The sequence below is a fragment of the Pseudorca crassidens genome, chromosome 3, assembly GCF_039906515.1.
Source record: "Pseudorca crassidens isolate mPseCra1 chromosome 3, mPseCra1.hap1, whole genome shotgun sequence".
In the NCBI taxonomy this organism is placed as follows: Eukaryota; Metazoa; Chordata; class Mammalia; order Artiodactyla; family Delphinidae; genus Pseudorca; species Pseudorca crassidens.
Window position 1 is genome coordinate 60,072,323 of NC_090298.1, and position 20,433 is coordinate 60,092,755.

General features: G+C 42.6%; 1 protein-coding gene across 1 annotated transcript in view; it reads left to right on the forward strand.

Moving 5' to 3' along the window:
- SV2C (synaptic vesicle glycoprotein 2C) overlaps positions 1-20,433 on the forward strand; it is a 244,417-nt gene that overhangs the window by 55,720 nt on the left and 168,264 nt on the right. Inside the window, exon 2 of the mRNA XM_067731038.1 lies at positions 5,791-6,471. Coding sequence (XP_067587139.1) covers positions 5,892-6,471 — 580 coding nt within the window. The 5' untranslated portion in view covers positions 5,791-5,891. The remainder of the gene's footprint in view (positions 1-5,790; positions 6,472-20,433) is intronic.

Genomic DNA, 20,433 nt, shown 5'->3' on the forward strand with positions numbered 1-20,433 from the left:
TAGTAGCTCTTTTTTTCTCATCATAGATGACACAGTAGCACTGGATTGCATTCTGAACGACTGCTGCAACCTTCGTGTACTGTTCTGCGTCTGGGTCCTGTGCCTCAAAAACTAACAGTGCCTCCTCAAATAAAGAAAATCCCCCTGCCATTTCTACATCATGAATCTCTTTGGTTCTTCAGTTACTTCGTCTTTCTCTTGTCTCTCTTTGTCCTTTCTCTGGGCCTCTAATTCCACAGCAAGGAGTTCAGTGAAGTCATTGTCTTGCAGATCTAGCTCCAGCTTCTTGCTGAGGGTCACTAAGTTGCTGAAGACCTCTTTGGACTCCTCACCCACCTTCTCAAATCCACGGAAATCGTGAACAAAATGTGGGCAGAGGTTCTTCTAAACCCCATGGTGATGGCTGTAACCTCACGTCAGGCAAAGTCAGTGTTTTTTATGGCCTTGTAAATGTTATAGTCCTTCCAAAATTGTCTCAAGGTTGTTCCTGATTCATCACTCTCCTTTACTTCCCGATGAAAAGCGTGACGTAAATAATACTTCTTAAAAGTTGCTATGACTCCCTGGTCCATAGGTTGGATGGGCGACATGGTATTTGATGGCAGATGCACTACTTTGACCTTGGGATGAAAGTCGTCCATAAATGGGGGGTGGCCCAGAGTATTGTCGAGCAGCAAAAGAATATTGAATGGGATGTCCTTCTCCAAGCAATATTTCTCTACCTCCAGGATAAAGTGGTGGAAAAACCAGTCCTGGAAAATGGCCTGTGTAACCCAGGCTTTGGGGTCACTCTTCCACACAAACACAAGGAAGAGTGTTTGGCTCTCTTGGCTATGTTTTTAAGGTCTGTTGGGTTCTCTGAATGATAAACTAAGAGAGCGTCAGCTTCATATCACCGGAAGCATTGCCACCAAACAACAGGGTTAGCCTATCTTTTGCTGCTGTATAGCCTGACATCACCTTTTCCTCCTTACTGATGTAACTTTGGTCTGGCATCCTCTTCCAGTACAGCCCTGTCTCATCCACATTAAAAACCTGCTCAGGTAAATACGTGTCTTCATCAATAATTACTCGAAGCGTTTCAGGAAATTCATGGGCTGCTACCATATCTGCACTCTCTGCCCCGCCACTTACTTTTACATTGTGAAGGTTGGCTCTAGCCTTGAACGCATAAAACCAGCCGTGGATGGCATTAGAGAATGGACTTGAGGCTATGGGGAGGGGGAAGGGTAAATGGTGACAAAGCGATAAAGAGGCATGGACATATATACACTACCAAACGTAAGGTAGATAGCTAGTGGGAAGCAGCCGTATAGCACAGGGAGATCAGCTCGGTGCTTTGTGACCGCCTGGAGGGGTGGGATAGGGAGGGTGGGAGGGAGGGAGGGAGGGAGGGAGACGCAAGCGGGAAGAGATATGGGAACATATGTATATATATAACTGATTCATTTTGTTGTGAAGCTGAAACTAACATACCATTGTAAAGCAATTATACTCCAATAAAGATGTTTAAAAAAAAAAAAAAAGACATGCCCTCTGATTCTTCACTGTGTTTCTTTTTCAAGTCTTCATAAAGGCTTTTAGCTTTCTCTTGAATCAGCATTAAGCTGAGCAGGACTTGATGCTGATGCTGAGAAGTTTCTCCATCTCCATCGCTTTTCCACGCTTCTTCAATATTATTGTCAACATCATTGACACAGCAGACTTCACGTTTTCATGATCTTGTCCTTGTTCTTTAGAATAATGCCAGTGGTTGAACAGTTCATGTTATAAGAACGAGCGACATCTAGCATCTTTTCACCTCGCTCCACTCAATTATTTTCCCTTTTGTTTCCATTGTTATCGCTTGGCGCTTCTTAGCAGTACCAGCTACATCTCTGCTGCTTTTACCCTTGCCTCTGAACATCCTGGGCTTGATATAAAGATACTATAGTACTGTACTCTATACAGTACTGTATAGTAAAGTACACAAAAGCACAGCCACTTGTAGAGGATGCACTCACGTGACAATGTATGCCAGACACACGGAATAACTTACGTGATTGGACGTGCAAACACACGTTCGCATCTTTTGACAGTTCGCAACTTGAAGGTTCCTATGTAGGGCACTTACTGTAAAATTCTTATCACAGTTCTTGGCATAGAGTAAACACTAAATCAACCGTTTTTCATTAAAACGGTGCCTGGCACATATATGTGGTGTAACTGGGTGATTCACCCTGAAACGGAGGTATGTTGTTTGCAGACCTTGACGATGTGATAAGCAGCTGCTCATGGACGTCCCTTAGGCCACCCCTGGTGTGCAGGCCACACCTGAGAACTGCTGCTTTAAGGCAGGCCTGGCCTTCCAGCACAGATCCCAGGCCGCCATCTTCCTGGTGACCTTTGGAAAGAGCCCAGCTTTTTGCATTTTTCCATTTACCATAAAGAGTAATAGTCATAGATAACTCTCCCCCTGTGTAATCTGCCCACTGGCCAAACATCTTGCATATTTTCCAGGTATAGGTGGTAGAAACTTACTTTCCGGTTTAACATTTTATTTTGGGGCCATTGCAGATTCACATGAAGTCCTTGGTCTCTCGGTGTTATTTCTTAGGACTTCATGTGAATCTGCAATGGCCCCAAAATAAAATGTTAAGTCCTCCGATCCTGCCCTTCCCCGAGTCTTCCTCCAATGGCGACATCTACAAACATCTGGATTTAAACCGAAGTTTTGAATAAGAATTCCTCATTGCCCGTTTTAATGCAAAAGCACTGAAAAATCTGCTTTACTTTAGTGAGACTACAAACTGTAAGACCTAATCTCTTCCATCAACGATCCAGAAATCAACTGGAGCCTCGATTTTTTGGCTGGGGAACCCAGAGTCCCAAAGAGAACTCACAGACACACCAGCTTTGTTTTAACCTCAGAGTCAAAAACGGTTTTACAAGAGGTGTTTTTTTTCTCTTTTTCAAAACCAAAATGTTTAATTGTAAAATTTTTTTAAATGTCTTTTCATTACTCATGTGATTAGATTCCTTAGGGAGTTAGAAGTATCCATTTTCTAGTCACAATCATGACTTTCAGGACACCATGCCTGTTTCCTGTCATCGACGTGGCTCCCATACTAGGAAATTTTGGTGGGTGAGAGCCCCTTAAAGCCTGTAATGAGAAGATTTGTGCCTGGGAACGAAAGCAGGAGAGTCAAATACAGTCAATTTCTTTACTGTTTATTAGAAAAAACAATTGAGGAAGCTTCCCGTTACTAACCAGCATGCTGTTTGTAGATGGCATGTCACAGGGGTCAGGCTCTGCTTTCACACTCACCGGTCTTTTCATTTAATGGTGTTTTTGCTGCCGTGGTGCCCAGGAAGCAGCTGATGTGCCGTGTCTGATTTAACCGTCCATTTATGAATGGTAGACCAGCTGGCTCTATTTGTTGTGTGAAATCTTTTAATTTTGCTTTTCATTTTTAAAGTAGGAGACATCTCTCCATCGCCAACATCCTCTATCGTCATCCTCCCTTCTTCTCTCTTTTCCTGCCTCCCCCTTACCTTTCTGAGTGCTCCATCCTCAACCTCGTTTCTCACTGCCTTCCCATCTTACTCTCCATATGGATCCTCCCATCTCTCCCTTCCCCTGCCTCTCAGCTCTCCAAAACAGAAAGAAAAGGGAGAACAAACAGGGACATCGTTAAGACATTTGGCAAAAAAGCCTTGTAATCATATGTTTATTTTCATTTCATTTTGTCTTTTTCTAAAACACAGGCCTGAGCAGAGCCGTGCTTCCGTTTTGCCTACTGGCCATTTGCAGGTATCCAGTGGTAACGATGCCCAATCCATTTACAAACAAACATCTTTTTGTCTCTATTGCTGGGTGTGTCTGTCATGTCTGGAAGAGCAGTTTAAATGTACATTTGTAATAGCCGCTTACCAAGTATTTTACACTGGATGCAAAAGAAGAGAGTAGAAATGGCCATTCTATGAATCAGTATTTGGAATACTGCTACAGCACAAGGCTTGGGGAATTAATGACAGGGGAGAATGATTTTTTTCACCTTCATATCATTTCTGTGCAAGGTGGGCCTGATATGGGCTGACTTGGGCCACCAGAGCAGACAGTTCAGTGGACAAGTGAAAGAAGTCAGCCTGATTGAGCCAGGACCTAAGGGGCTGTCCATGAGAAAGGACCAAGTGATGGGTCCTGGGAGGCTCTGACTCTGGTATCCAAGGCAGCAGCTAACTGCAGTCAGATAAGGTGGCAGGCAGTGTGTGTGTGTTAGGGGGGTGGGTGTCTAGAGATGAAGAAGGTAGGGACAAAGCCTGGGGTTCTTACAGGGTGCGTTGGGAAGGGAGTGGCTTCCCTGTCCCTGCTGGCCTGGGGGTGGCTTCTGAAAGGGCACATCCCCACTGGACAAGTCACATGTTCTAATTCAGTGATTATCAAAAATCTCTGTCAAATCATTTGATGAACCCTTCCAATTTCCTACAGATATGACTGCCATACTAGGGGAGAATACTCATTGTCAGTTTTGGGTGCCATGTGAGTCTCTGTTATCATTTACTGGAAGGAGATACAATGAAGGTAGAAAGGAAATGTATTTTATAAATATTTATAGGCATAACTCAGCGATATTGCTGGTTTGGTTCCAGACCGCCATGGTAAAGTGAATATTGCAATAAAGCAAGTCACACAAATTTTTTTGGTTTCCCAGTGCTGTAAAAGTTATGTTTATACTATACTGTAGTTGGTTAAGTGTGCAATAGCATTATATCTAAAAAATAATAGACAATACCTTAATTAGAAAATGCTTTATTGCTAAAAAACGCTAAACACCACTTGAGCCTTCAGCAAGTCATAGTAGTAACATCAAAGATCACTGATCACAGATCACATGACAAATAAGGAAAAAGTTTGAAATATTACAAGAATTTCCAAAATGTGACAGAGAGACAAAGTGAGCAAATATTGTTGCAAAAATGGCGCTAATAGATTTGCTTGACCCTCGGCTGCCACAAACCTTCAACGTGCTGAAAATACAGTATCTGGGCTTCCCTGGTGGCGCAGTGGTTGAGAGTCCGCCTGCCGATGCAGGGAACAAGGGTTCGTGCCCCGGTCCGGGAGGATCCCACATGCCGCGGAGCGGCTGGGCCCGTGAGCCATGGCCGCTGAGCTTGCGCGTCCGGAGCCTGTGCTCCGCAACGGGAGAGGCCACAACAGTGAGAGGCCCGCGTACTGCGGAAAAAAAAAAAAAAGAAACTACAGTATCTGCAAAGCGCAATAAAGCAAAGCACAGTAAAATGAGGTGTACCCATATATGATTTGATAGCATTGTATATAGGGATGCGTGCTTATTGTTTTGTTTGTTTTTTCATTGTGAGGGAATGAGGTCAGACAGGATTCTTTTATTATTCTGGGTTTGCCTTTGCAGCATATGTATGTATCTGTGAGCAATATTACTTGTCTCCGTCAGGGTCTGTCTTTCTAGCACTTTCGAAATAAGTTGGATGTACTTATAAAGGTGTTAAGATATTCCGTTGCATTTTCAGGGGAATGCTTGTGCATTCTATGCAAACTTACCCAGGAGACAGAGTTCCTTAAAAACAATAATAATAATAGTAAAAACCCTAAATACTCCAAGTTCTGGTCTCACTTGAGCAGAGAACCAGCAAACTGAGTGCTCAAAAGAAAGGAAAAGTGAATTCTGTGTCTTAGTCTATGGGACCAGTGAAAAGAGACCAAGAATTAGATGGTGAAAAAGACATGGAAAAAAATTAAAAATATCTTCTGTGGTTTTTCTTCTCTTGCAGTTCCATTTTGAACCCAAAGTGGATGATGCTGTCAGGACTGAACCACTGACCAGAGTCTGTGAAAAATTCCCATCTTCTCATTGGCCATCAGTTGAGGTAAGATGGAAGACTCCTATAAGGATAGGACTTCACTGATGAAGGGTGCCAAGGACATTGCCAGAGAGGTGAAGAAACAGACTGTAAAGAAGGTGAATCAAGCAGTGGACCTGGCCCAGGATGAATACACCCAGAGGTCCTACAGTCGGTTCCAAGACGAGGAAGAGGATGATGACTATTACCCACCGGGAGAAACCTATAATGGGGAGGCCAATGAAGATGAAGGCTCCAGTGAAGCAACTGAGGGTCACGATGAAGATGATGAAATCTACGAAGGGGAGTATCAGGGCATCCCCAACATGAACCAAGGGAAAGACAGCATTGTGGCAGTGGGGCAGCCCAAGGGCAATGAGTACAAGGACCGCCAGGAGCTGGAATCAGAGAGGAGAGCTGACGAGGAAGAGCTAGCCCAGCAGTATGAGCTGATAATCCAAGAGTGTGGTCACGGCCGCTTCCAGTGGGCCCTTTTCTTTGTCCTGGGCATGGCCCTGATGGCAGATGGCGTGGAGGTGTTTGTCGTGGGCTTTGTTTTGCCCAGCGCTGAGACAGACCTGTGCATACCAGATTCGGGATCCGGATGGCTAGGTGAGTGCATCATGTCAGAGAGGCACATTCTGAAACTGCTTTATTTGTTGAGGACAGTTAACAAATAGAATAAATACTTTTCGTATGGAGCCCTGCATTTTTTCCAACACCTGAAAAATTTTAAACATGCAAAGGAATCAAAAGAATGGTACAGTGATGCCCATATATATCCACCACCCAGATTCTCTAGTTAAGATTTACTGTATTTTCTTTATCACCTAGCCATCCATCTATCTGTCTATCTATCCATCAATCCCACTTTTATTTTTATGCATTTTGAAGTAAGTTAGAGCAATACATTTTAACTTACACTATTACAAATGTTGCATTAGTTTCTCCTTTATTAACTTCCAAAGCCATTATATGAAACTTATCTGACACTTTTCTAAATACAGAGGTTAATTCTATAAAACTCTGACTAATGTGATATCAAATTTCAAATTTATCTATAACATTATGGTTTAAATAATTTCGGGACTCTAACAATTTTTATTTTTTCTATAATCTATGTGTATGTTTGCTTGTTGGCTTTTTTCAGTTACCTTTACTTACAGAATTGTCTCTAGATGACTTTTTCCTTTTCCAAGTTTGTACCTTTTTGCCTACACTGGAAAAACTTCCTTTCCTCATAGGACTTAAAAATCGATTTCAAATCATATTAATATTTAAGTTATATGTGTTAAAATAATATGATCTCTCTATAAAATATCTAGAGAGCAGGTTTGATTTTTGTTTTAAAGTTACCATGCACCCAAGGTTCGTATTGTTACACAGCTGTAGTGAACATTCCCACTTGCCTATGGGAGTGAAAACAAGAAGGCCAAGAAACATGCGCACAGCAGACTATCCCCAAAGCTTAAGGTCCACGTCAAATACTTGGTACATTAAGTCATGAGGCCTTTCAAACCCCTTTTGCTCAGCTCACCTCAGAGAACATGTTTATGTGCATATTAAACCTTTATGTGTTTCAGAGTCTGTGAAAGAAAGAAAGAATACTTGGTATCTCTGTTTCCAAGGGACTTTTTAAAACTAAAGTTTGAAAAACCAAAGCATACAAATCTTTTTGTAGTTTAGTAACTCTATTAAGTAATGTTACAATTATTGATGCTGAGAATTTTTCTGTGTAAAAAAAATTAAATGTCGTCTACTTACCTGCTCTATGACAACATAAGAGAGAGAATCATGCATGAGACAGGATTTACATCTTGTTTCTCTTATATGATCCACTCCTAGCATTTGTTTCTTTTTTTATTTTTAAATATTCATTATAAAATTTTATTTTAAAAAAATTTTTATTGAAATATAGTTGATTTACAATGTGTTAGTTGCAGGTATACAGCGAAATGATTGTTATACCTATATATCTTTTTTAGATTCTTTTCCATTATAGGTTATTACAAAATATTGAGTATAGTTCCCTGTGCTATACATTAGGTCCTTGTTGTATATCTATTTTATATATAGTAGTGTGTATATTTTCATCCCAAACTCCTAATTCATCCCTTCCCCCCTTTTCTCCTTTGGTGACAGTAAGTTTGTTTGCTATGTCTGTGAGTCTGTGAGTCTGTCTGTGAGTTTCTGTTTTGTAAATAAGTTCATCTGTATTAATTTTTTAGATTCTGCATATAAGTGATATCATGTGATACTTGTCTTTCTCTGTCTGACTTAGGCATTTGTTTCTTTAATTTCGTACCTGGAAGAGATGGATCCGTAGAAGCCAGGAGGGGTGAAGGGGAGGGAGTGGGGACGTATATTGATTGCATGGCTTTTGCTGTTAGATTCATTTGTGTGTTCAACTATCAAAATGCAAATCATCGTTCAGAGGAGGGTCCTTAGTTATTTATCAGATTGATCATTTCAGCATATCTGTTTCATACGCAGCACTGTATTATGTTTATTGTTTTTTCCTTGGTGAGCAAGTCTACCCACTGTAAGCCTCGGAGTCAAAATATTTATCATGATTTTGCTAATGGAATATATCAGCAGAATGTTTTAAGAAGACAGATAGTTAGAAATACATCTACACAAATATTCAGTACTTGCAGGCTTAAATTTAGAGTAGCAAACTTTTCATGTTATGATCCTAGCTTTTGTATTGGAAGCATTTCAGAAAAATCTAAGCTGAGCTTGCCCTTTATCTTCTCTGTGCTGAATGGAAGTGCAGTATCACATGCGGGGCTCCTGTCAGTCTTTCCCATAAACCCTGATGGTGCTGCACACTCCCAGGTGGCATGCACAAGTGTAGATGATGCTGGGGAACAATAAGAGCGTAGATATTTTCATCTCTTCGTAAATGTTGCCTGCTTTAGTGAATTAAAAATGTGGCCCCAGGAATGTGTGGTTTCACTCCATGTTGGGAGTCCTCCACAGAAGCATTTTAATGGTCTCCTAACTGTGCCTTCCAGACTCGCATTTCAATTAATTTGCCGTTGTAATTCCACTTATAATTGCATTCTAATGGAGTCTTTTTTAGACAAGCATGTAAATTGTTTTGCCATTTTCATTTCATCGGATAATAGCTTTGTAATATAATTACCACACTAAGTCATAGCAGTGGGATCAAAATGCAAGAGAGGAAGATGCATGACCCATGTTTGGTAGCCTTGGGAGGAGATAAATTTGCAAAATAATTTCTCATTTGCCACTAAGCATTGTGTCATTTCCCTCAAGGAAAACTAGGAATGAAAAATGCTAACCAATTTATGTTTTAATTTTGGGGAAGATAGCTCCTCTCTTTGTGTTTGCTAGAAGATTGACTTCCAGGTAGTCAAGGGCATACCTTGTGTGCGTGTGTCTGTGCATGTGGCCTGTGTGCATATGTAACATTGTTAATCGGGCTGGGAAGAGGTTAGAGCAAATATTTAATTAATTATCTAATGAGCTGTCCTTTGGGGGCATAAGTACCATCCCTTTAAGATGATCCATTTTCTATTGCCAAAGTCTGTTTATTGAGCATTTATTATGTGCAAATCACAATGTTACCACAGGGGATAACAGGACAAAAAACAAAAGCAAAAGAGGGTTTGTGTATCCAAGGAAGTCATAGTTCAGCACGGAGAAACGACAGATGTCTGCACACCGCCAGGACAAGGAAGCAAGTATCAATAACCAGAAGGGAAGTGTAAATAAAGAGACTTCAGGCTGGGAGCCCACGTAAGGGGTACAGACCTGACTAAGGCAGTGGAAGGAAGGTGTGGATTGGAGAGCTGGTCCAGGGGTGGAGTCAGCAAGGATCTGGTCATTGGTTAGTTTGGAAGGGGGAAGAAGAGGGCAGTTTCTGAAAGGCAGGCAATCCATCACGTTAGGTAATGCAGAGTATAGGTTTCAGCATGAGGGAGAAAGAAGAAAGGTTTAGTTTTAGGCTCATCACTTTGAGATTTGGGGGGGCGAGCAACCGAAGAAGAGCGCCCAGTGGGCCACTGCCCATTTGGGCTAAGGTGCCGAGCATTTTGAGGGCCATCTCATTTCAGATGAAACTGCCCACGACCTTAACCAGGGAGAGGGCGGCTTCCTGCCAGATACTGCTCGTGGGACTGGTGGTGAGGAAAATGTCCTCAAGGAGGCTGTAAAGAAGCATCCAGGAGAGAGAGGAGGTCCGCAAGTTGCTGGAAGAAGGAAGGGATGTGCGAGTCTTAGGTGCTGCCCAGTCTTGTCGTAAAGATTGAAACGGGCTCCTCAGGCCTGGCATGTTAAGAAGGTTTTGGCTGCTACTAATGGTTCTTCAAACAGGCATGGTGTGCCAGGCTAGGAAGTCTTTTTAAGGGAAGAGTCTGTGTGTATTGAGTGAAGTGACAGTACATCCTCCAGATTCCCAGCCCCGTCACAGGGTCGCACAGGCATCAAGCATTCTCCCTTCCCAGTGCTGTGCCTCACAGCTGATGCAGTGCGAGTGAGCCCTCTCTGACCACATCTTAGTCCCTCTAAGAGTAGTTGAGCGGGGCGGGTTGGCTTCTAAGGAAAGCCTCAGGCAGAAAGGATGTGTGGCGGTATCAGCCCCAAGGCATGACCAGGCTGAGCCGCATCCCAGCTCTCGCCCATCAGAGCACAGCAAGCACCTCACTGGCTGCTCTTTCCTTGTGCTCTTCCTTCAGAGGGGGCTGTTTCCTCCTGAGACCCACCTAGTGAAGCAGGAAGCCTGATCATTATTGGTCTGCCTGCTTTCTGGGTGGGGATCACAAAGCTTAGTCATTTTTAGGAATTAAAACATGATCATGGCCAAGTGTTGACTAGTACAAAGTAGATGGAATATAATATATCCTTAACCAAAGCATAGTGGGAACTAAGCCTGAACTCAATGATAACTAAACACCATCTAAGTGTTTCTTCTATCATTTATCAACTATAACGCCTAATTTCCACATGGCCTGGTGATTTTCAGGATGAGTTTTGGTAGTGTAGTTGGGACAAAGCCAGATTACCGTAGGATTAAAAAGTGAAAGGAGTTAAGCAAAATGGAAATAGCAAGGCCATTTCATTCAATAAGTATTAGTTGAGCACCAACTGTGAGCCAGATACCTGACAAGGTACATCAGGAGATATTCTGGTGAGTATATTGTGATCTGTGTCATCCAGGAACTTTTTTGTCCAGTGGTATAAGTACTTTGTGAAGAGATCAATGTAAGTACATTATGTTTTTTCCATGACAGAGTTATTGAGCACAGTGCTCTAGGATCACAGAGGAATTCCTTTGGGAAGTGGTAAAAAATTAATCTAGGAAGTGATGTTTAAATAGCGTTTTGAGGAATAAATAAGAGTTTACCAGGCAGAAAAGAGGGAGAATGGCATTCCAGGAAGATGTTAAAGTTGTCAAAGGATCTGAACTTTGCGGGGGATTGTGGGGAGTTCGCCATGACAGGCAGATCTTGTTGGGGCAGACAAGGTCAAGTTGTGGGGCAAATCGTGAAAGACCTTAATACCAAGACAAGGGGTTTGGGTTTTATTCTGTAGTATGCAAGATGGCATCATCAGACCTGTAGTTTAGAGAACCACCTCTGGCAGCAGTGTGGGAAGTGAATTAGATGGGAAAGAGTCTTATAAAGTCAAATGGACATGAAATCTAAGTCTCTGCTACTTACTTTACGTGTGATGATTTGCAAGTAACTGACATTTCTCTGTGCCTCACATCTGTACACAGGGAATAAGAATACTCAATTAGAGTGGGAGGATCAAATGAGAGAATGTGTGTATAGCTTTTAGCAAAGTACCTAATATGTAGAAAACCCTAATAAATGATAGTTGCTATAATAACTGTTAGAGGCGTGAAAGTCAGTTAGGAGGCTAACAAGAAAGTGCAGGCAAAAAATAGTAGACTCTTGAACTAAATCAGTTAACAGGGTAAGAATAGGGAAATGTTTCTAAAAGAGACATGGCAAGATTTGGTGAATGAGAAAGATGGTAAGTAGAGAATTGAGGATGACATCCAAGGGGTTGGGCTTGAGAGGCTGGGCGGGCATTGGTATGGGCAACTGAGATTGAAGACAGAGAAGACAGAGCACGTGGGGATACTGATGAGGTCCATTTGGAGGGTGTTGCTCTGATGGGTAGGAGAGTAGTCAGGACCAGAGGATAGACGAGGGAGTCTGAAGAGGGAGACGAACCATGGAGAACACAGCTAAACAGAAGGCGGAAAATGGCCAAATGAAGGTACCTGTCAGTTTAGCAAGGTGTTGGAGAATCTTTTGGCCCCCAAATATCTGATAGCCAGAAATAAATTCACCTGCATGGGGACACTTTTAAATTTGATGTATATGTTCATTCAGACACTTTGGTTCTGTGTAGCCCTCTTTGGAGATAGATGGAGTAGGGGAGGGGGTGGTGATGGGACCTGCATCACCAGAGCAGACTCAGATTCATCTCCTACTTCTGCAGTTTATGTGAATAAAGGATTCCATAGCCAAACAGCAACAACACAATGTTTAAAGGTATCTTCTGGAATATCAGTGACTTCAGCTGCCACACTGGTATTACAGTAGGTTCGGTGTTTGATAAAGCAGTATTTATGGAGTGGTCATTATGTATGCGGCATGGCCCAAGGCCCTGTAAGGAAACTGAGATGAATAAGGCTTGGTTCCTGTTATCAGGGGAGATCATGGTATATTCCAGGTGTTGGTGCCTTAGTGATGGAGGCAAACCCTGTCGTCTTAAAGATGAGGGTAGGAGACCTAGGGAGTTCGGGTGACTTGCCTAGCCCGTGGCTAGGTATTAGCTGAGACAGACTATAGAACACACGCATATAGAACAACTCCTAATCCCACGCTCCTTTCCAGTTCTCTAATATTTTTATTTAAAATCCTCTTGATTGGGTTTGCTCCTGGAAGAATACAAGGCTCTCAATGATTGGCAAGACTGTGTCACTCTGGTATCTCAAGCAATGACCTAGAAATTCACTTTTTGTTTCTGGACTCCAGTAGTGTAATCACCTGATGAACGTACACATCTTTCTCCCTTTTGTAAAACGCTAATAGAAGATACCACCTGTTTTTTTGTATTTATAGGAAGCACATAATGGCAGCAGTCACAAGTGAGAGATCTGATTGCCTTGGAGAATTAACCTATACAATCGGCCCATAGTGCAAAGTCATCTTAAAGAGGCAGAGTAGCAGAAGTTAAAGAGAAGGAATGTAAGCCCCTTGGGACCAGGGGGTTTTGTGTGTTATTCACTATTGTATTCTCCCTGCCCAGATCAGTGCCTGGTACATGGTAGGATCTCAACAAATATTTGTTGAATGAATGAATGACAGTCTTTGAGATCATTAACACTTTAAGACCCCATTGACGGTATAGACATATCTAAATTAAAATGTGTTGTTTTGAATGGGAATTCAACAGTAATGGAGGAACACAAAAGAGAAAGTCATAGATACAGATGTTGGCAATGCCCTTCTAAATGCTGCTTGGGGTTGGGGTCTCCTGACCAAAGGATTTAACCTGTCTGGTTTGAGGGCTACATGTATTCCTATCGTAGTGAAGGCTGCATTAGGCAGTGTTGGCCTAGAGTTCGTGAAGGTATGAATCCTGTAGCTAAGACCTCTTGTTCTAACTCTATGCTCCAAAGTAACATGAAGACTTCAAGTTTAGCTCTCTAGAATTTGCCCATCAGGAATGTGCTTCCCAAAGGATGCCAGCCTTCTTGGCAATTCTGTGGTTTTTTGTTTTTACTAACTGGGCTTTTTCCATCAGTCTATGGTGAGGTTGACTATTGAGAGTCTGCTTCTGAGAGACAGATCTCTCCTTGGTGTGCTGCCATGTCCGATTTCTGAACACGTAGAACCAAGGTCCAGACCAGGATTGGGAGGAAGTAGCTATCACCCTGGGAGGCCTACTTGGGTCATCACCTGGGTTTCCCAGAGAAATATCCCATCTGCGTACATACTAGTTTTCCTTTAAAACATCTACAATAATGGCTAGATTTGATTGGCATATTGGGCAAAAGCAGAGCTAGACCGAGAACATTTAAAGCATTAAGAAGAGTATATTTGTATGTATGGAATTTTACTTGACCTTTTTTTTTCATTTTTGGAAGCTCTTGAAAGTTTTTAAAATATTTCTAAATAATTCTAGAATAAATACAGATTTTTGTGAGTTTATGATATATTTCTGGCTAGGAATGGAGCAGTGATTTTCACTTTACTCAATATTTTGCTATCAATCATTTCAAGGCAGACCCTTTGGCATTCCTTTATCTCCCATTGACAACTGTAGTGTTCATTCAACAAAAATTTTTTGAAAAAAAGAATTAAAATTAAAGAAGACTCAATAATTTATTGCCATTATATTCCTGGGTCTTATTTCCTTGGGTCTTTTACATCACCTACTATGTGACAAGCACTGTTTTAAACTCTAGAGATACAATAGTAAATAAAACAGAAAAAAAAAAGATCTCTGGTAAGCCTTTAAGCATGTCTTTTAACCTCTTTTTATAGTTTTTACTTGGATGGTGTGGAATTCCTTAGAGCATACAGAATTCTCTCTCTCTCTCTCTCTCTCTTTAATTTTCATTTACCACTTATAGAAAGGGTAGTTTCCTTGAAGGCTGGGCTGGATGGATATGACTTGAACTCAAACCTAATTTCTTTCTCCATCCCTCCATATGGTCCCTTATTCCTTTAGCTATTAACAAAACAAGAACAAGTTTGCTGGGATTTCTAGCTGCTTTATATCTAGATGTCTGTATTTGTGGGGGGAAAAAAGCTTCACGTTTCTGAGATCCCCTTTTTTAAGTCCCACTGACAGTGGTTTACCACTAGACTGCCAGCAAAGTGCAGTGACTTCCTCCCTGTGTACTTAGCATCTTTCCAGGTGTGTATCACCCCTGCCCAGTGCTGCCAGGGGACCAGCATATATCCAAGCTGGTAACAAAGAGTGATGCAGAGTTTTTCCTCATTAGCTTTATTCTAAGATTTTAGTCATTTGGCATCTAGGTGTGCTCTTAAAACCTGTAGCTTTGTACCCTAAAAGTGTACGCTGCAGGTTTCAGGATCAGCAGCTCTGCAGCCTGCCCAATCCCATTGTTCTCTACGTCTGCCTCTGTATCTTGGAGGGAGGTTTGATCTCTGTTGTGAGTGCACCCTCTGGCTCTGTTTAGCCTCTTGCTGTCATAGTGATCCTAACTGGAATTAAAAACTTATTATTGACTCAGAGAGAACATCCTTCCACCAAAACTAACAAAACCTTATTTGGATTCATTATTGCAAATGGGAAAAGAAGACTCAATAATTCATTGCCATTATACTCCTGTGTCTTATACCCTTGGGTCTTTCACATGCTTCTGGGAAAAGAGAGGTTTCTGACATCCGAATGGAGTCGGACTAAGTAACCTGAAAAGATTCCTCCATCCAAGGAGTCTACAGGAGAGGAGTGAACAGAAACTCTGTGTTGCATTCCTGAAACTCACCAATAAGTACGTTCTGGGACTGTGAAAGCGTGATAGTACATGCCCTCTGTCACCCGGTTGGTCCCTGGGGCTGATTCTTGCATCCTGAGTCCCTATATCGCTATGTCCTAGATTATTCCTGGGTGAGGATTCTGATCCACTGGGAGTACTGGCTTTACATATCCTAATTCAGTCTGGCACTCACAGTGAAGACACTGGAGAACTTGGTGATGTGTCATCGGATTAGGGAATCTGTTAATTGTGGACTTTGGTTTAAATAAGGCAGTCAGAATTGTGAATCATCCAATAACTGGATCAAGCCAAATACAAATAATACAGACTGTAGGTTTGAATTCTAAACACCAAGATGCAACTGCACCTTTTCATGGGAAATCTAATGTCTCAATATTCTCACATAACAAGGGCTTTTATAGGACTTAAGTTTTCTGCAGAATGCTTCAGAGAGTAGGAAACGATTTGATTACATTCATCTTGAAGCATTAGTCTGATGAATTGCTGATGTACGTATTCCCAACCCACGTATTTGCAAACTGACATTCTTATCTTACACTTTGAAATTTCTTATTGGTCTTTAAGGTTGTGAGAGGAAGAGTAAAAGAGGTCCTTGGTTATTGTTCTTACCTTCAATTTCAAAACTAAGGTCTGTAATCAAATACAAAATGATCGGCAAACAATGACTTCTTCCAATTAAAAATTTTAAATGTAAGGAATTTGCTTAAAAATAAAATGTAATGTTCCTTAAATTATTTTCACATCTCTCTGTTAAAGATGGTGAAGATGATAAATTTTATGAATACTTTACCACAATGAAAAAAAATGCAGTCTTCTTGTGCATATTAGGAATGAGCAAATATTTCTCAATATTGGAATATGCTTATTTCTACCATTAAATTTATTTTTTTACTCTCAAGACAGAGTCTGGAAAAAGAGAAGCTGACAGCTGAGAAAACTGTTGCAAATCCTAATGAAAGTACTTTCCATAGCCAGCTTAATTTGTGGGGCTGCCATGTACAGTTGTGCAGGTTGTGACCTGCACAAAGACACCAGGCTGGTGATGAAGGGGCTGGAATCCAGCCCTCCTCTACTCACCAAGCCACTCACCCAGGCTGGGGCTGTTTCCACCTGCCTGGAGGAAGGGTTGACTTTCTAATTCTTGTACTCCAAAGAGGTTCCTTTTGTCATTCATCCACCCAGATGAGCACCTTTTCTCAGTCACACAGAGGTGCCTTTTGCGCCTGGAGGCTCTGTTGCTTGGGGATCAACATTAGGTAGTGAGGAACCTCAGGAGATACAAAGGAGAAGGGAGGTAAGAAACCATGGTCTTACCCCTCCAAGAACTTAGGGCAGATTCAGAATATTCAAAGGAGTAAAAATGATCAAGGGGAAAGTATAACTAAAGTGCAAATGTAGGGACTTCCCTGGTGGCACAGTGGTTAAGAATTCACCTGCCAATGCAGGGGACATGGGTCTGAGCCCTGGCCTGGGAAGATCCCACGTGCCACGGAGCAACTAAGCCTGTGCGCCACAACTACTGAGCCTGCACTCTAGAGCCCACGAGCCACCACTACTGAGCCCACGTGCTGCAAGTACGAAGCCCACGCGCCTAGAGCCCGTGCTCCGCAACAAGAGAAGCCACTGCAATGAGAAGCCCGCGCACCGTAACAAAGAGTAGACCCACTCGTGGCAACTAGAGAAAACCTGTGTGCAACAACAAAAACCCAATGTAGTCAAAAATAATGAGTAAGCCAATAAGTAAATGAATGAATGAATGAATGAATGAAAAAAGAGAGAAGTCACCACAATGAGAAGCCCATGCACCGCAACGAAGAGTAGCCCCCGCTCCCCACAACTAGAGAAAGCCCGCGAGCAGCAACGAAGACCCAACGCAGCTAAAAGAATAAATGAATAAATTTATTTTAAAAAATAAAAAAGTGCAAATATAACTCTATAGACGTTCACATAGCAGTTACAGTTGTTGGATGTTAAGCACACTCAGATTAGTAGGACGTTTATTTTAGCACATCATGTGTCAAACTGTCAAACTAGCTTAAAATATTTGGGAAATGTTGAGAAATGAGGGACTGCCTTTTAATGCCTCAGAACGGTAGAGTTGGAGAGAATGGACCTAGCATGGACTTAGGGCTATGAAAAATGCTTCCATCAGGGGGCGCCAGTCCCACTCCTAACCAGGGAGCATGTGTGTATTCGTGGCCCAGAAGTTGCTGAGGTTTATTTTTTTGGAAAAAAAAACAAACAGGAAACGACATTTACAACTTCCATCAATCATAGGTTTCCTTGTCTTAAGGTTCCTATTTCATTCATTCCAAAATCTGACACCAGGAGGTTTCTCTCAAAGGAATGGGGTGGAAACCCCTTCAACAGTGTGGTCGAGTCCCGTCCACCTGGGGCTTGCGTTTGGCTCAGCAGGACTGGGAGGTGCTTGGCTTCTGTGGAGTCACTGGCCTGCCCGCTGTGTTGAGCTGAGAGAGAGAGCATAGCCTCCTCTTTGCATCCTTTGGAGACAGGCTGGTGCTCCGGAGACTCTGGGTGGAGATCTGGGTGGAGATCTGGGAAGCTCTGAGGCCCAGAGCCCCAGGACATGGGGGCTGGGGGCCGGGGGGATGGGGGGGGGAATTTCCAGATCTCATCTGATCATGATCTTAGCTAGGTTTTCCTTCCAGCACTAACCTGTGTTTCTGGCATCTCAAGGGCAAGGAGCAGAGCAAAAATTAGGGGAGTGGGCATATCAAAGACGTGCCGCCCTTCAGCCCCCAAAGGAGGGTCCTTGCATGGAGGACAGGATGGGGTTCCCTTGGGCGTTGGGGAATCGAGCATGCAACGGGCTTCATGCTTTGCCCACTTTGTCTGCCTGTCTCAGGTTTGCGTTCACGCAGTTCCCTCTGGAAACTTTGCACCATTATCCTCAATAACTGACATCGATATAATTACCATTAAAAGAAAGAGAGAAGGCTCTGCTTTAGGACGGTGGACCTGCTAGTTATGCCACTGATGAGGGAGTTCTCGCCCACATGTAAGAGCCCCCCACCCTGCACTGTGGCCAGGCGGGGGCTTGGTAGAGTGGTCAGAGCCCATCTGTACCATCACGTCGGCCCAGCCACATCGTGGAAAGGGAGGGAAGGAGAGCAGCTTCTCTCCTGAGGCCCGGGGAAGCGCTCACAGAGAGCAGGACTGAGCCTCACCTCAGGCACTTTTGCAGGGCATCTCCATAGCACCGTCAGTTAGTGCCTGGGAGAGGAGTTCTGCTTAGGTACCTAGCATAGGCTCAAGCTCGCAGAGGGGAAGTTCAAGGGGCTGCTTAGCATTCAGTGTGCACTTGGTGAAGTTGGGAAAATGTGAAAGTTGGAACTGCTCTGCCTCGTGTGGTACGTTAATAAGGTGCTTTGAAGTAAGTGCTGGAGCACAGCTTTCTTCTAAGAGACAAATATTTGTTGTTGTTTTTCGGAGAAAAAGGCATTTGGGGAATATTTCTGTAGCGTTTGAATTACCAAAGATCAATACACAAAATAAATTATGTTCCCGATAGCTTTTGGTATTTAAATTTAGGTATTTACAATGTCCAAAGAGAAGAGAAAAAGTAGTTTTAAGTAAAATCATTACCAAGACTATCTTAGGCCTTGGGAGGGATTTGTGTGAAGCAAAGTGAGAATGAAATCTGTGTGCCCCCTTTTCTGCGAAAATGCTGACACCATGTGACATAACGGCACAGTTAATATGAACATAACATGCCCATCAGAGAGAGGAGAGAACTGATGGTAAGAGGTCAAGTTTAAGCTCCCACCAAGATTTTAGCACGGGGTCCTTTTACCCTTCCCAACGACTACATAAAATCAAATCTACCCAAGGGAGCTCTCCTCCCCTCCTGGGAGATGTACCATTGTCAGGAGGGGGAGAGCAGGACATGGGCATATTTGGGAGAGGATTGGGGAGGGTGCTTTCACCTCCGGATTCAAGAATCTAATTTACCTTTGTGGCCTTCTGTTTGAACCTTCCTCCCAGCACTCAGGGACCATCCTTGGCTTCTGTAGGATCATTCAGGTTGGCGTAGCAAAGATACTTCTACCACACGAAGAAATCTTCTCCTAGGAATTCAGGTGGACCTTGAGAACACGTTGTGTTACACCCTCTGTGAGAAGCAAGGCTACTGTCTCTCCAGCCCGATGCTTCCTGACAGTGATCGAACTAATGTGTAAAGAAGATTCCACCTTAAGGTAGAGTCAGCATCTCCCCCTTGTTATGTTAAAGCAGGAAATGGATGGATAGGAGGAAGCTGCGTGGTGGTTAGTGATGTCCAAAATTGGAAGGAAGGATGATAAAGAAATTGGATGATAAGAAAAAATAAAACAAGAAAAACCACGTAAAAAGTAAGCCAAAAAAGAAATTTTAAGAAGAAAAAGAATTAAGTTCTGATACATGCCACAACATGGATGAACCTTGAAAACATGCTAGGTAAATAAGCCAGTCACAAAAGGACAAAAGATTGTGTGATTCCACTTATATGAATTATCTAGAATCGGCCAGTTCATAGAGACAGGAAGTAGATTGGAATTACCAGGTGCTACAAGGAGAGGGGAATGGGGAGATAACGGTTAATGGTTACAGAGTTTCTGTTTGGAGTGATGAAAGAGTTTGGAAACAGGTGGTGGTGATGGCTGCATGGCATCGTGAATGTAGTTAGTGCCACCGAGGTGTACACTTAAACATAGTTAAAATGGCAAATCGTATGTTATATAAATTTTAACACAATACAAAAAGGGAAAAAAAGAAAACAGGAGGAAAGAAGTCATTTGGAGGTGTGCCCAGTCAGCCTCAGAGATAGATGGAGTTCACCTGTCTCCTGTGTTTGAGGAGATGCTGGAACTGGCCGTGAGTCCTATACAGATAAAAATGCAGTAACAGGCAATAACAGCCCTGGCGGTCCAGTGGCTAAGACTTCGCCTTCCAATGCAAGGAGTGCCGGTTCGATCCCTGGTCGGGGAGCTAAGATCCCACATGGCTCGCAGCCGAAAAACATAAAAAAGAAGCAATATTGTAACAAATTCAATAAAGAC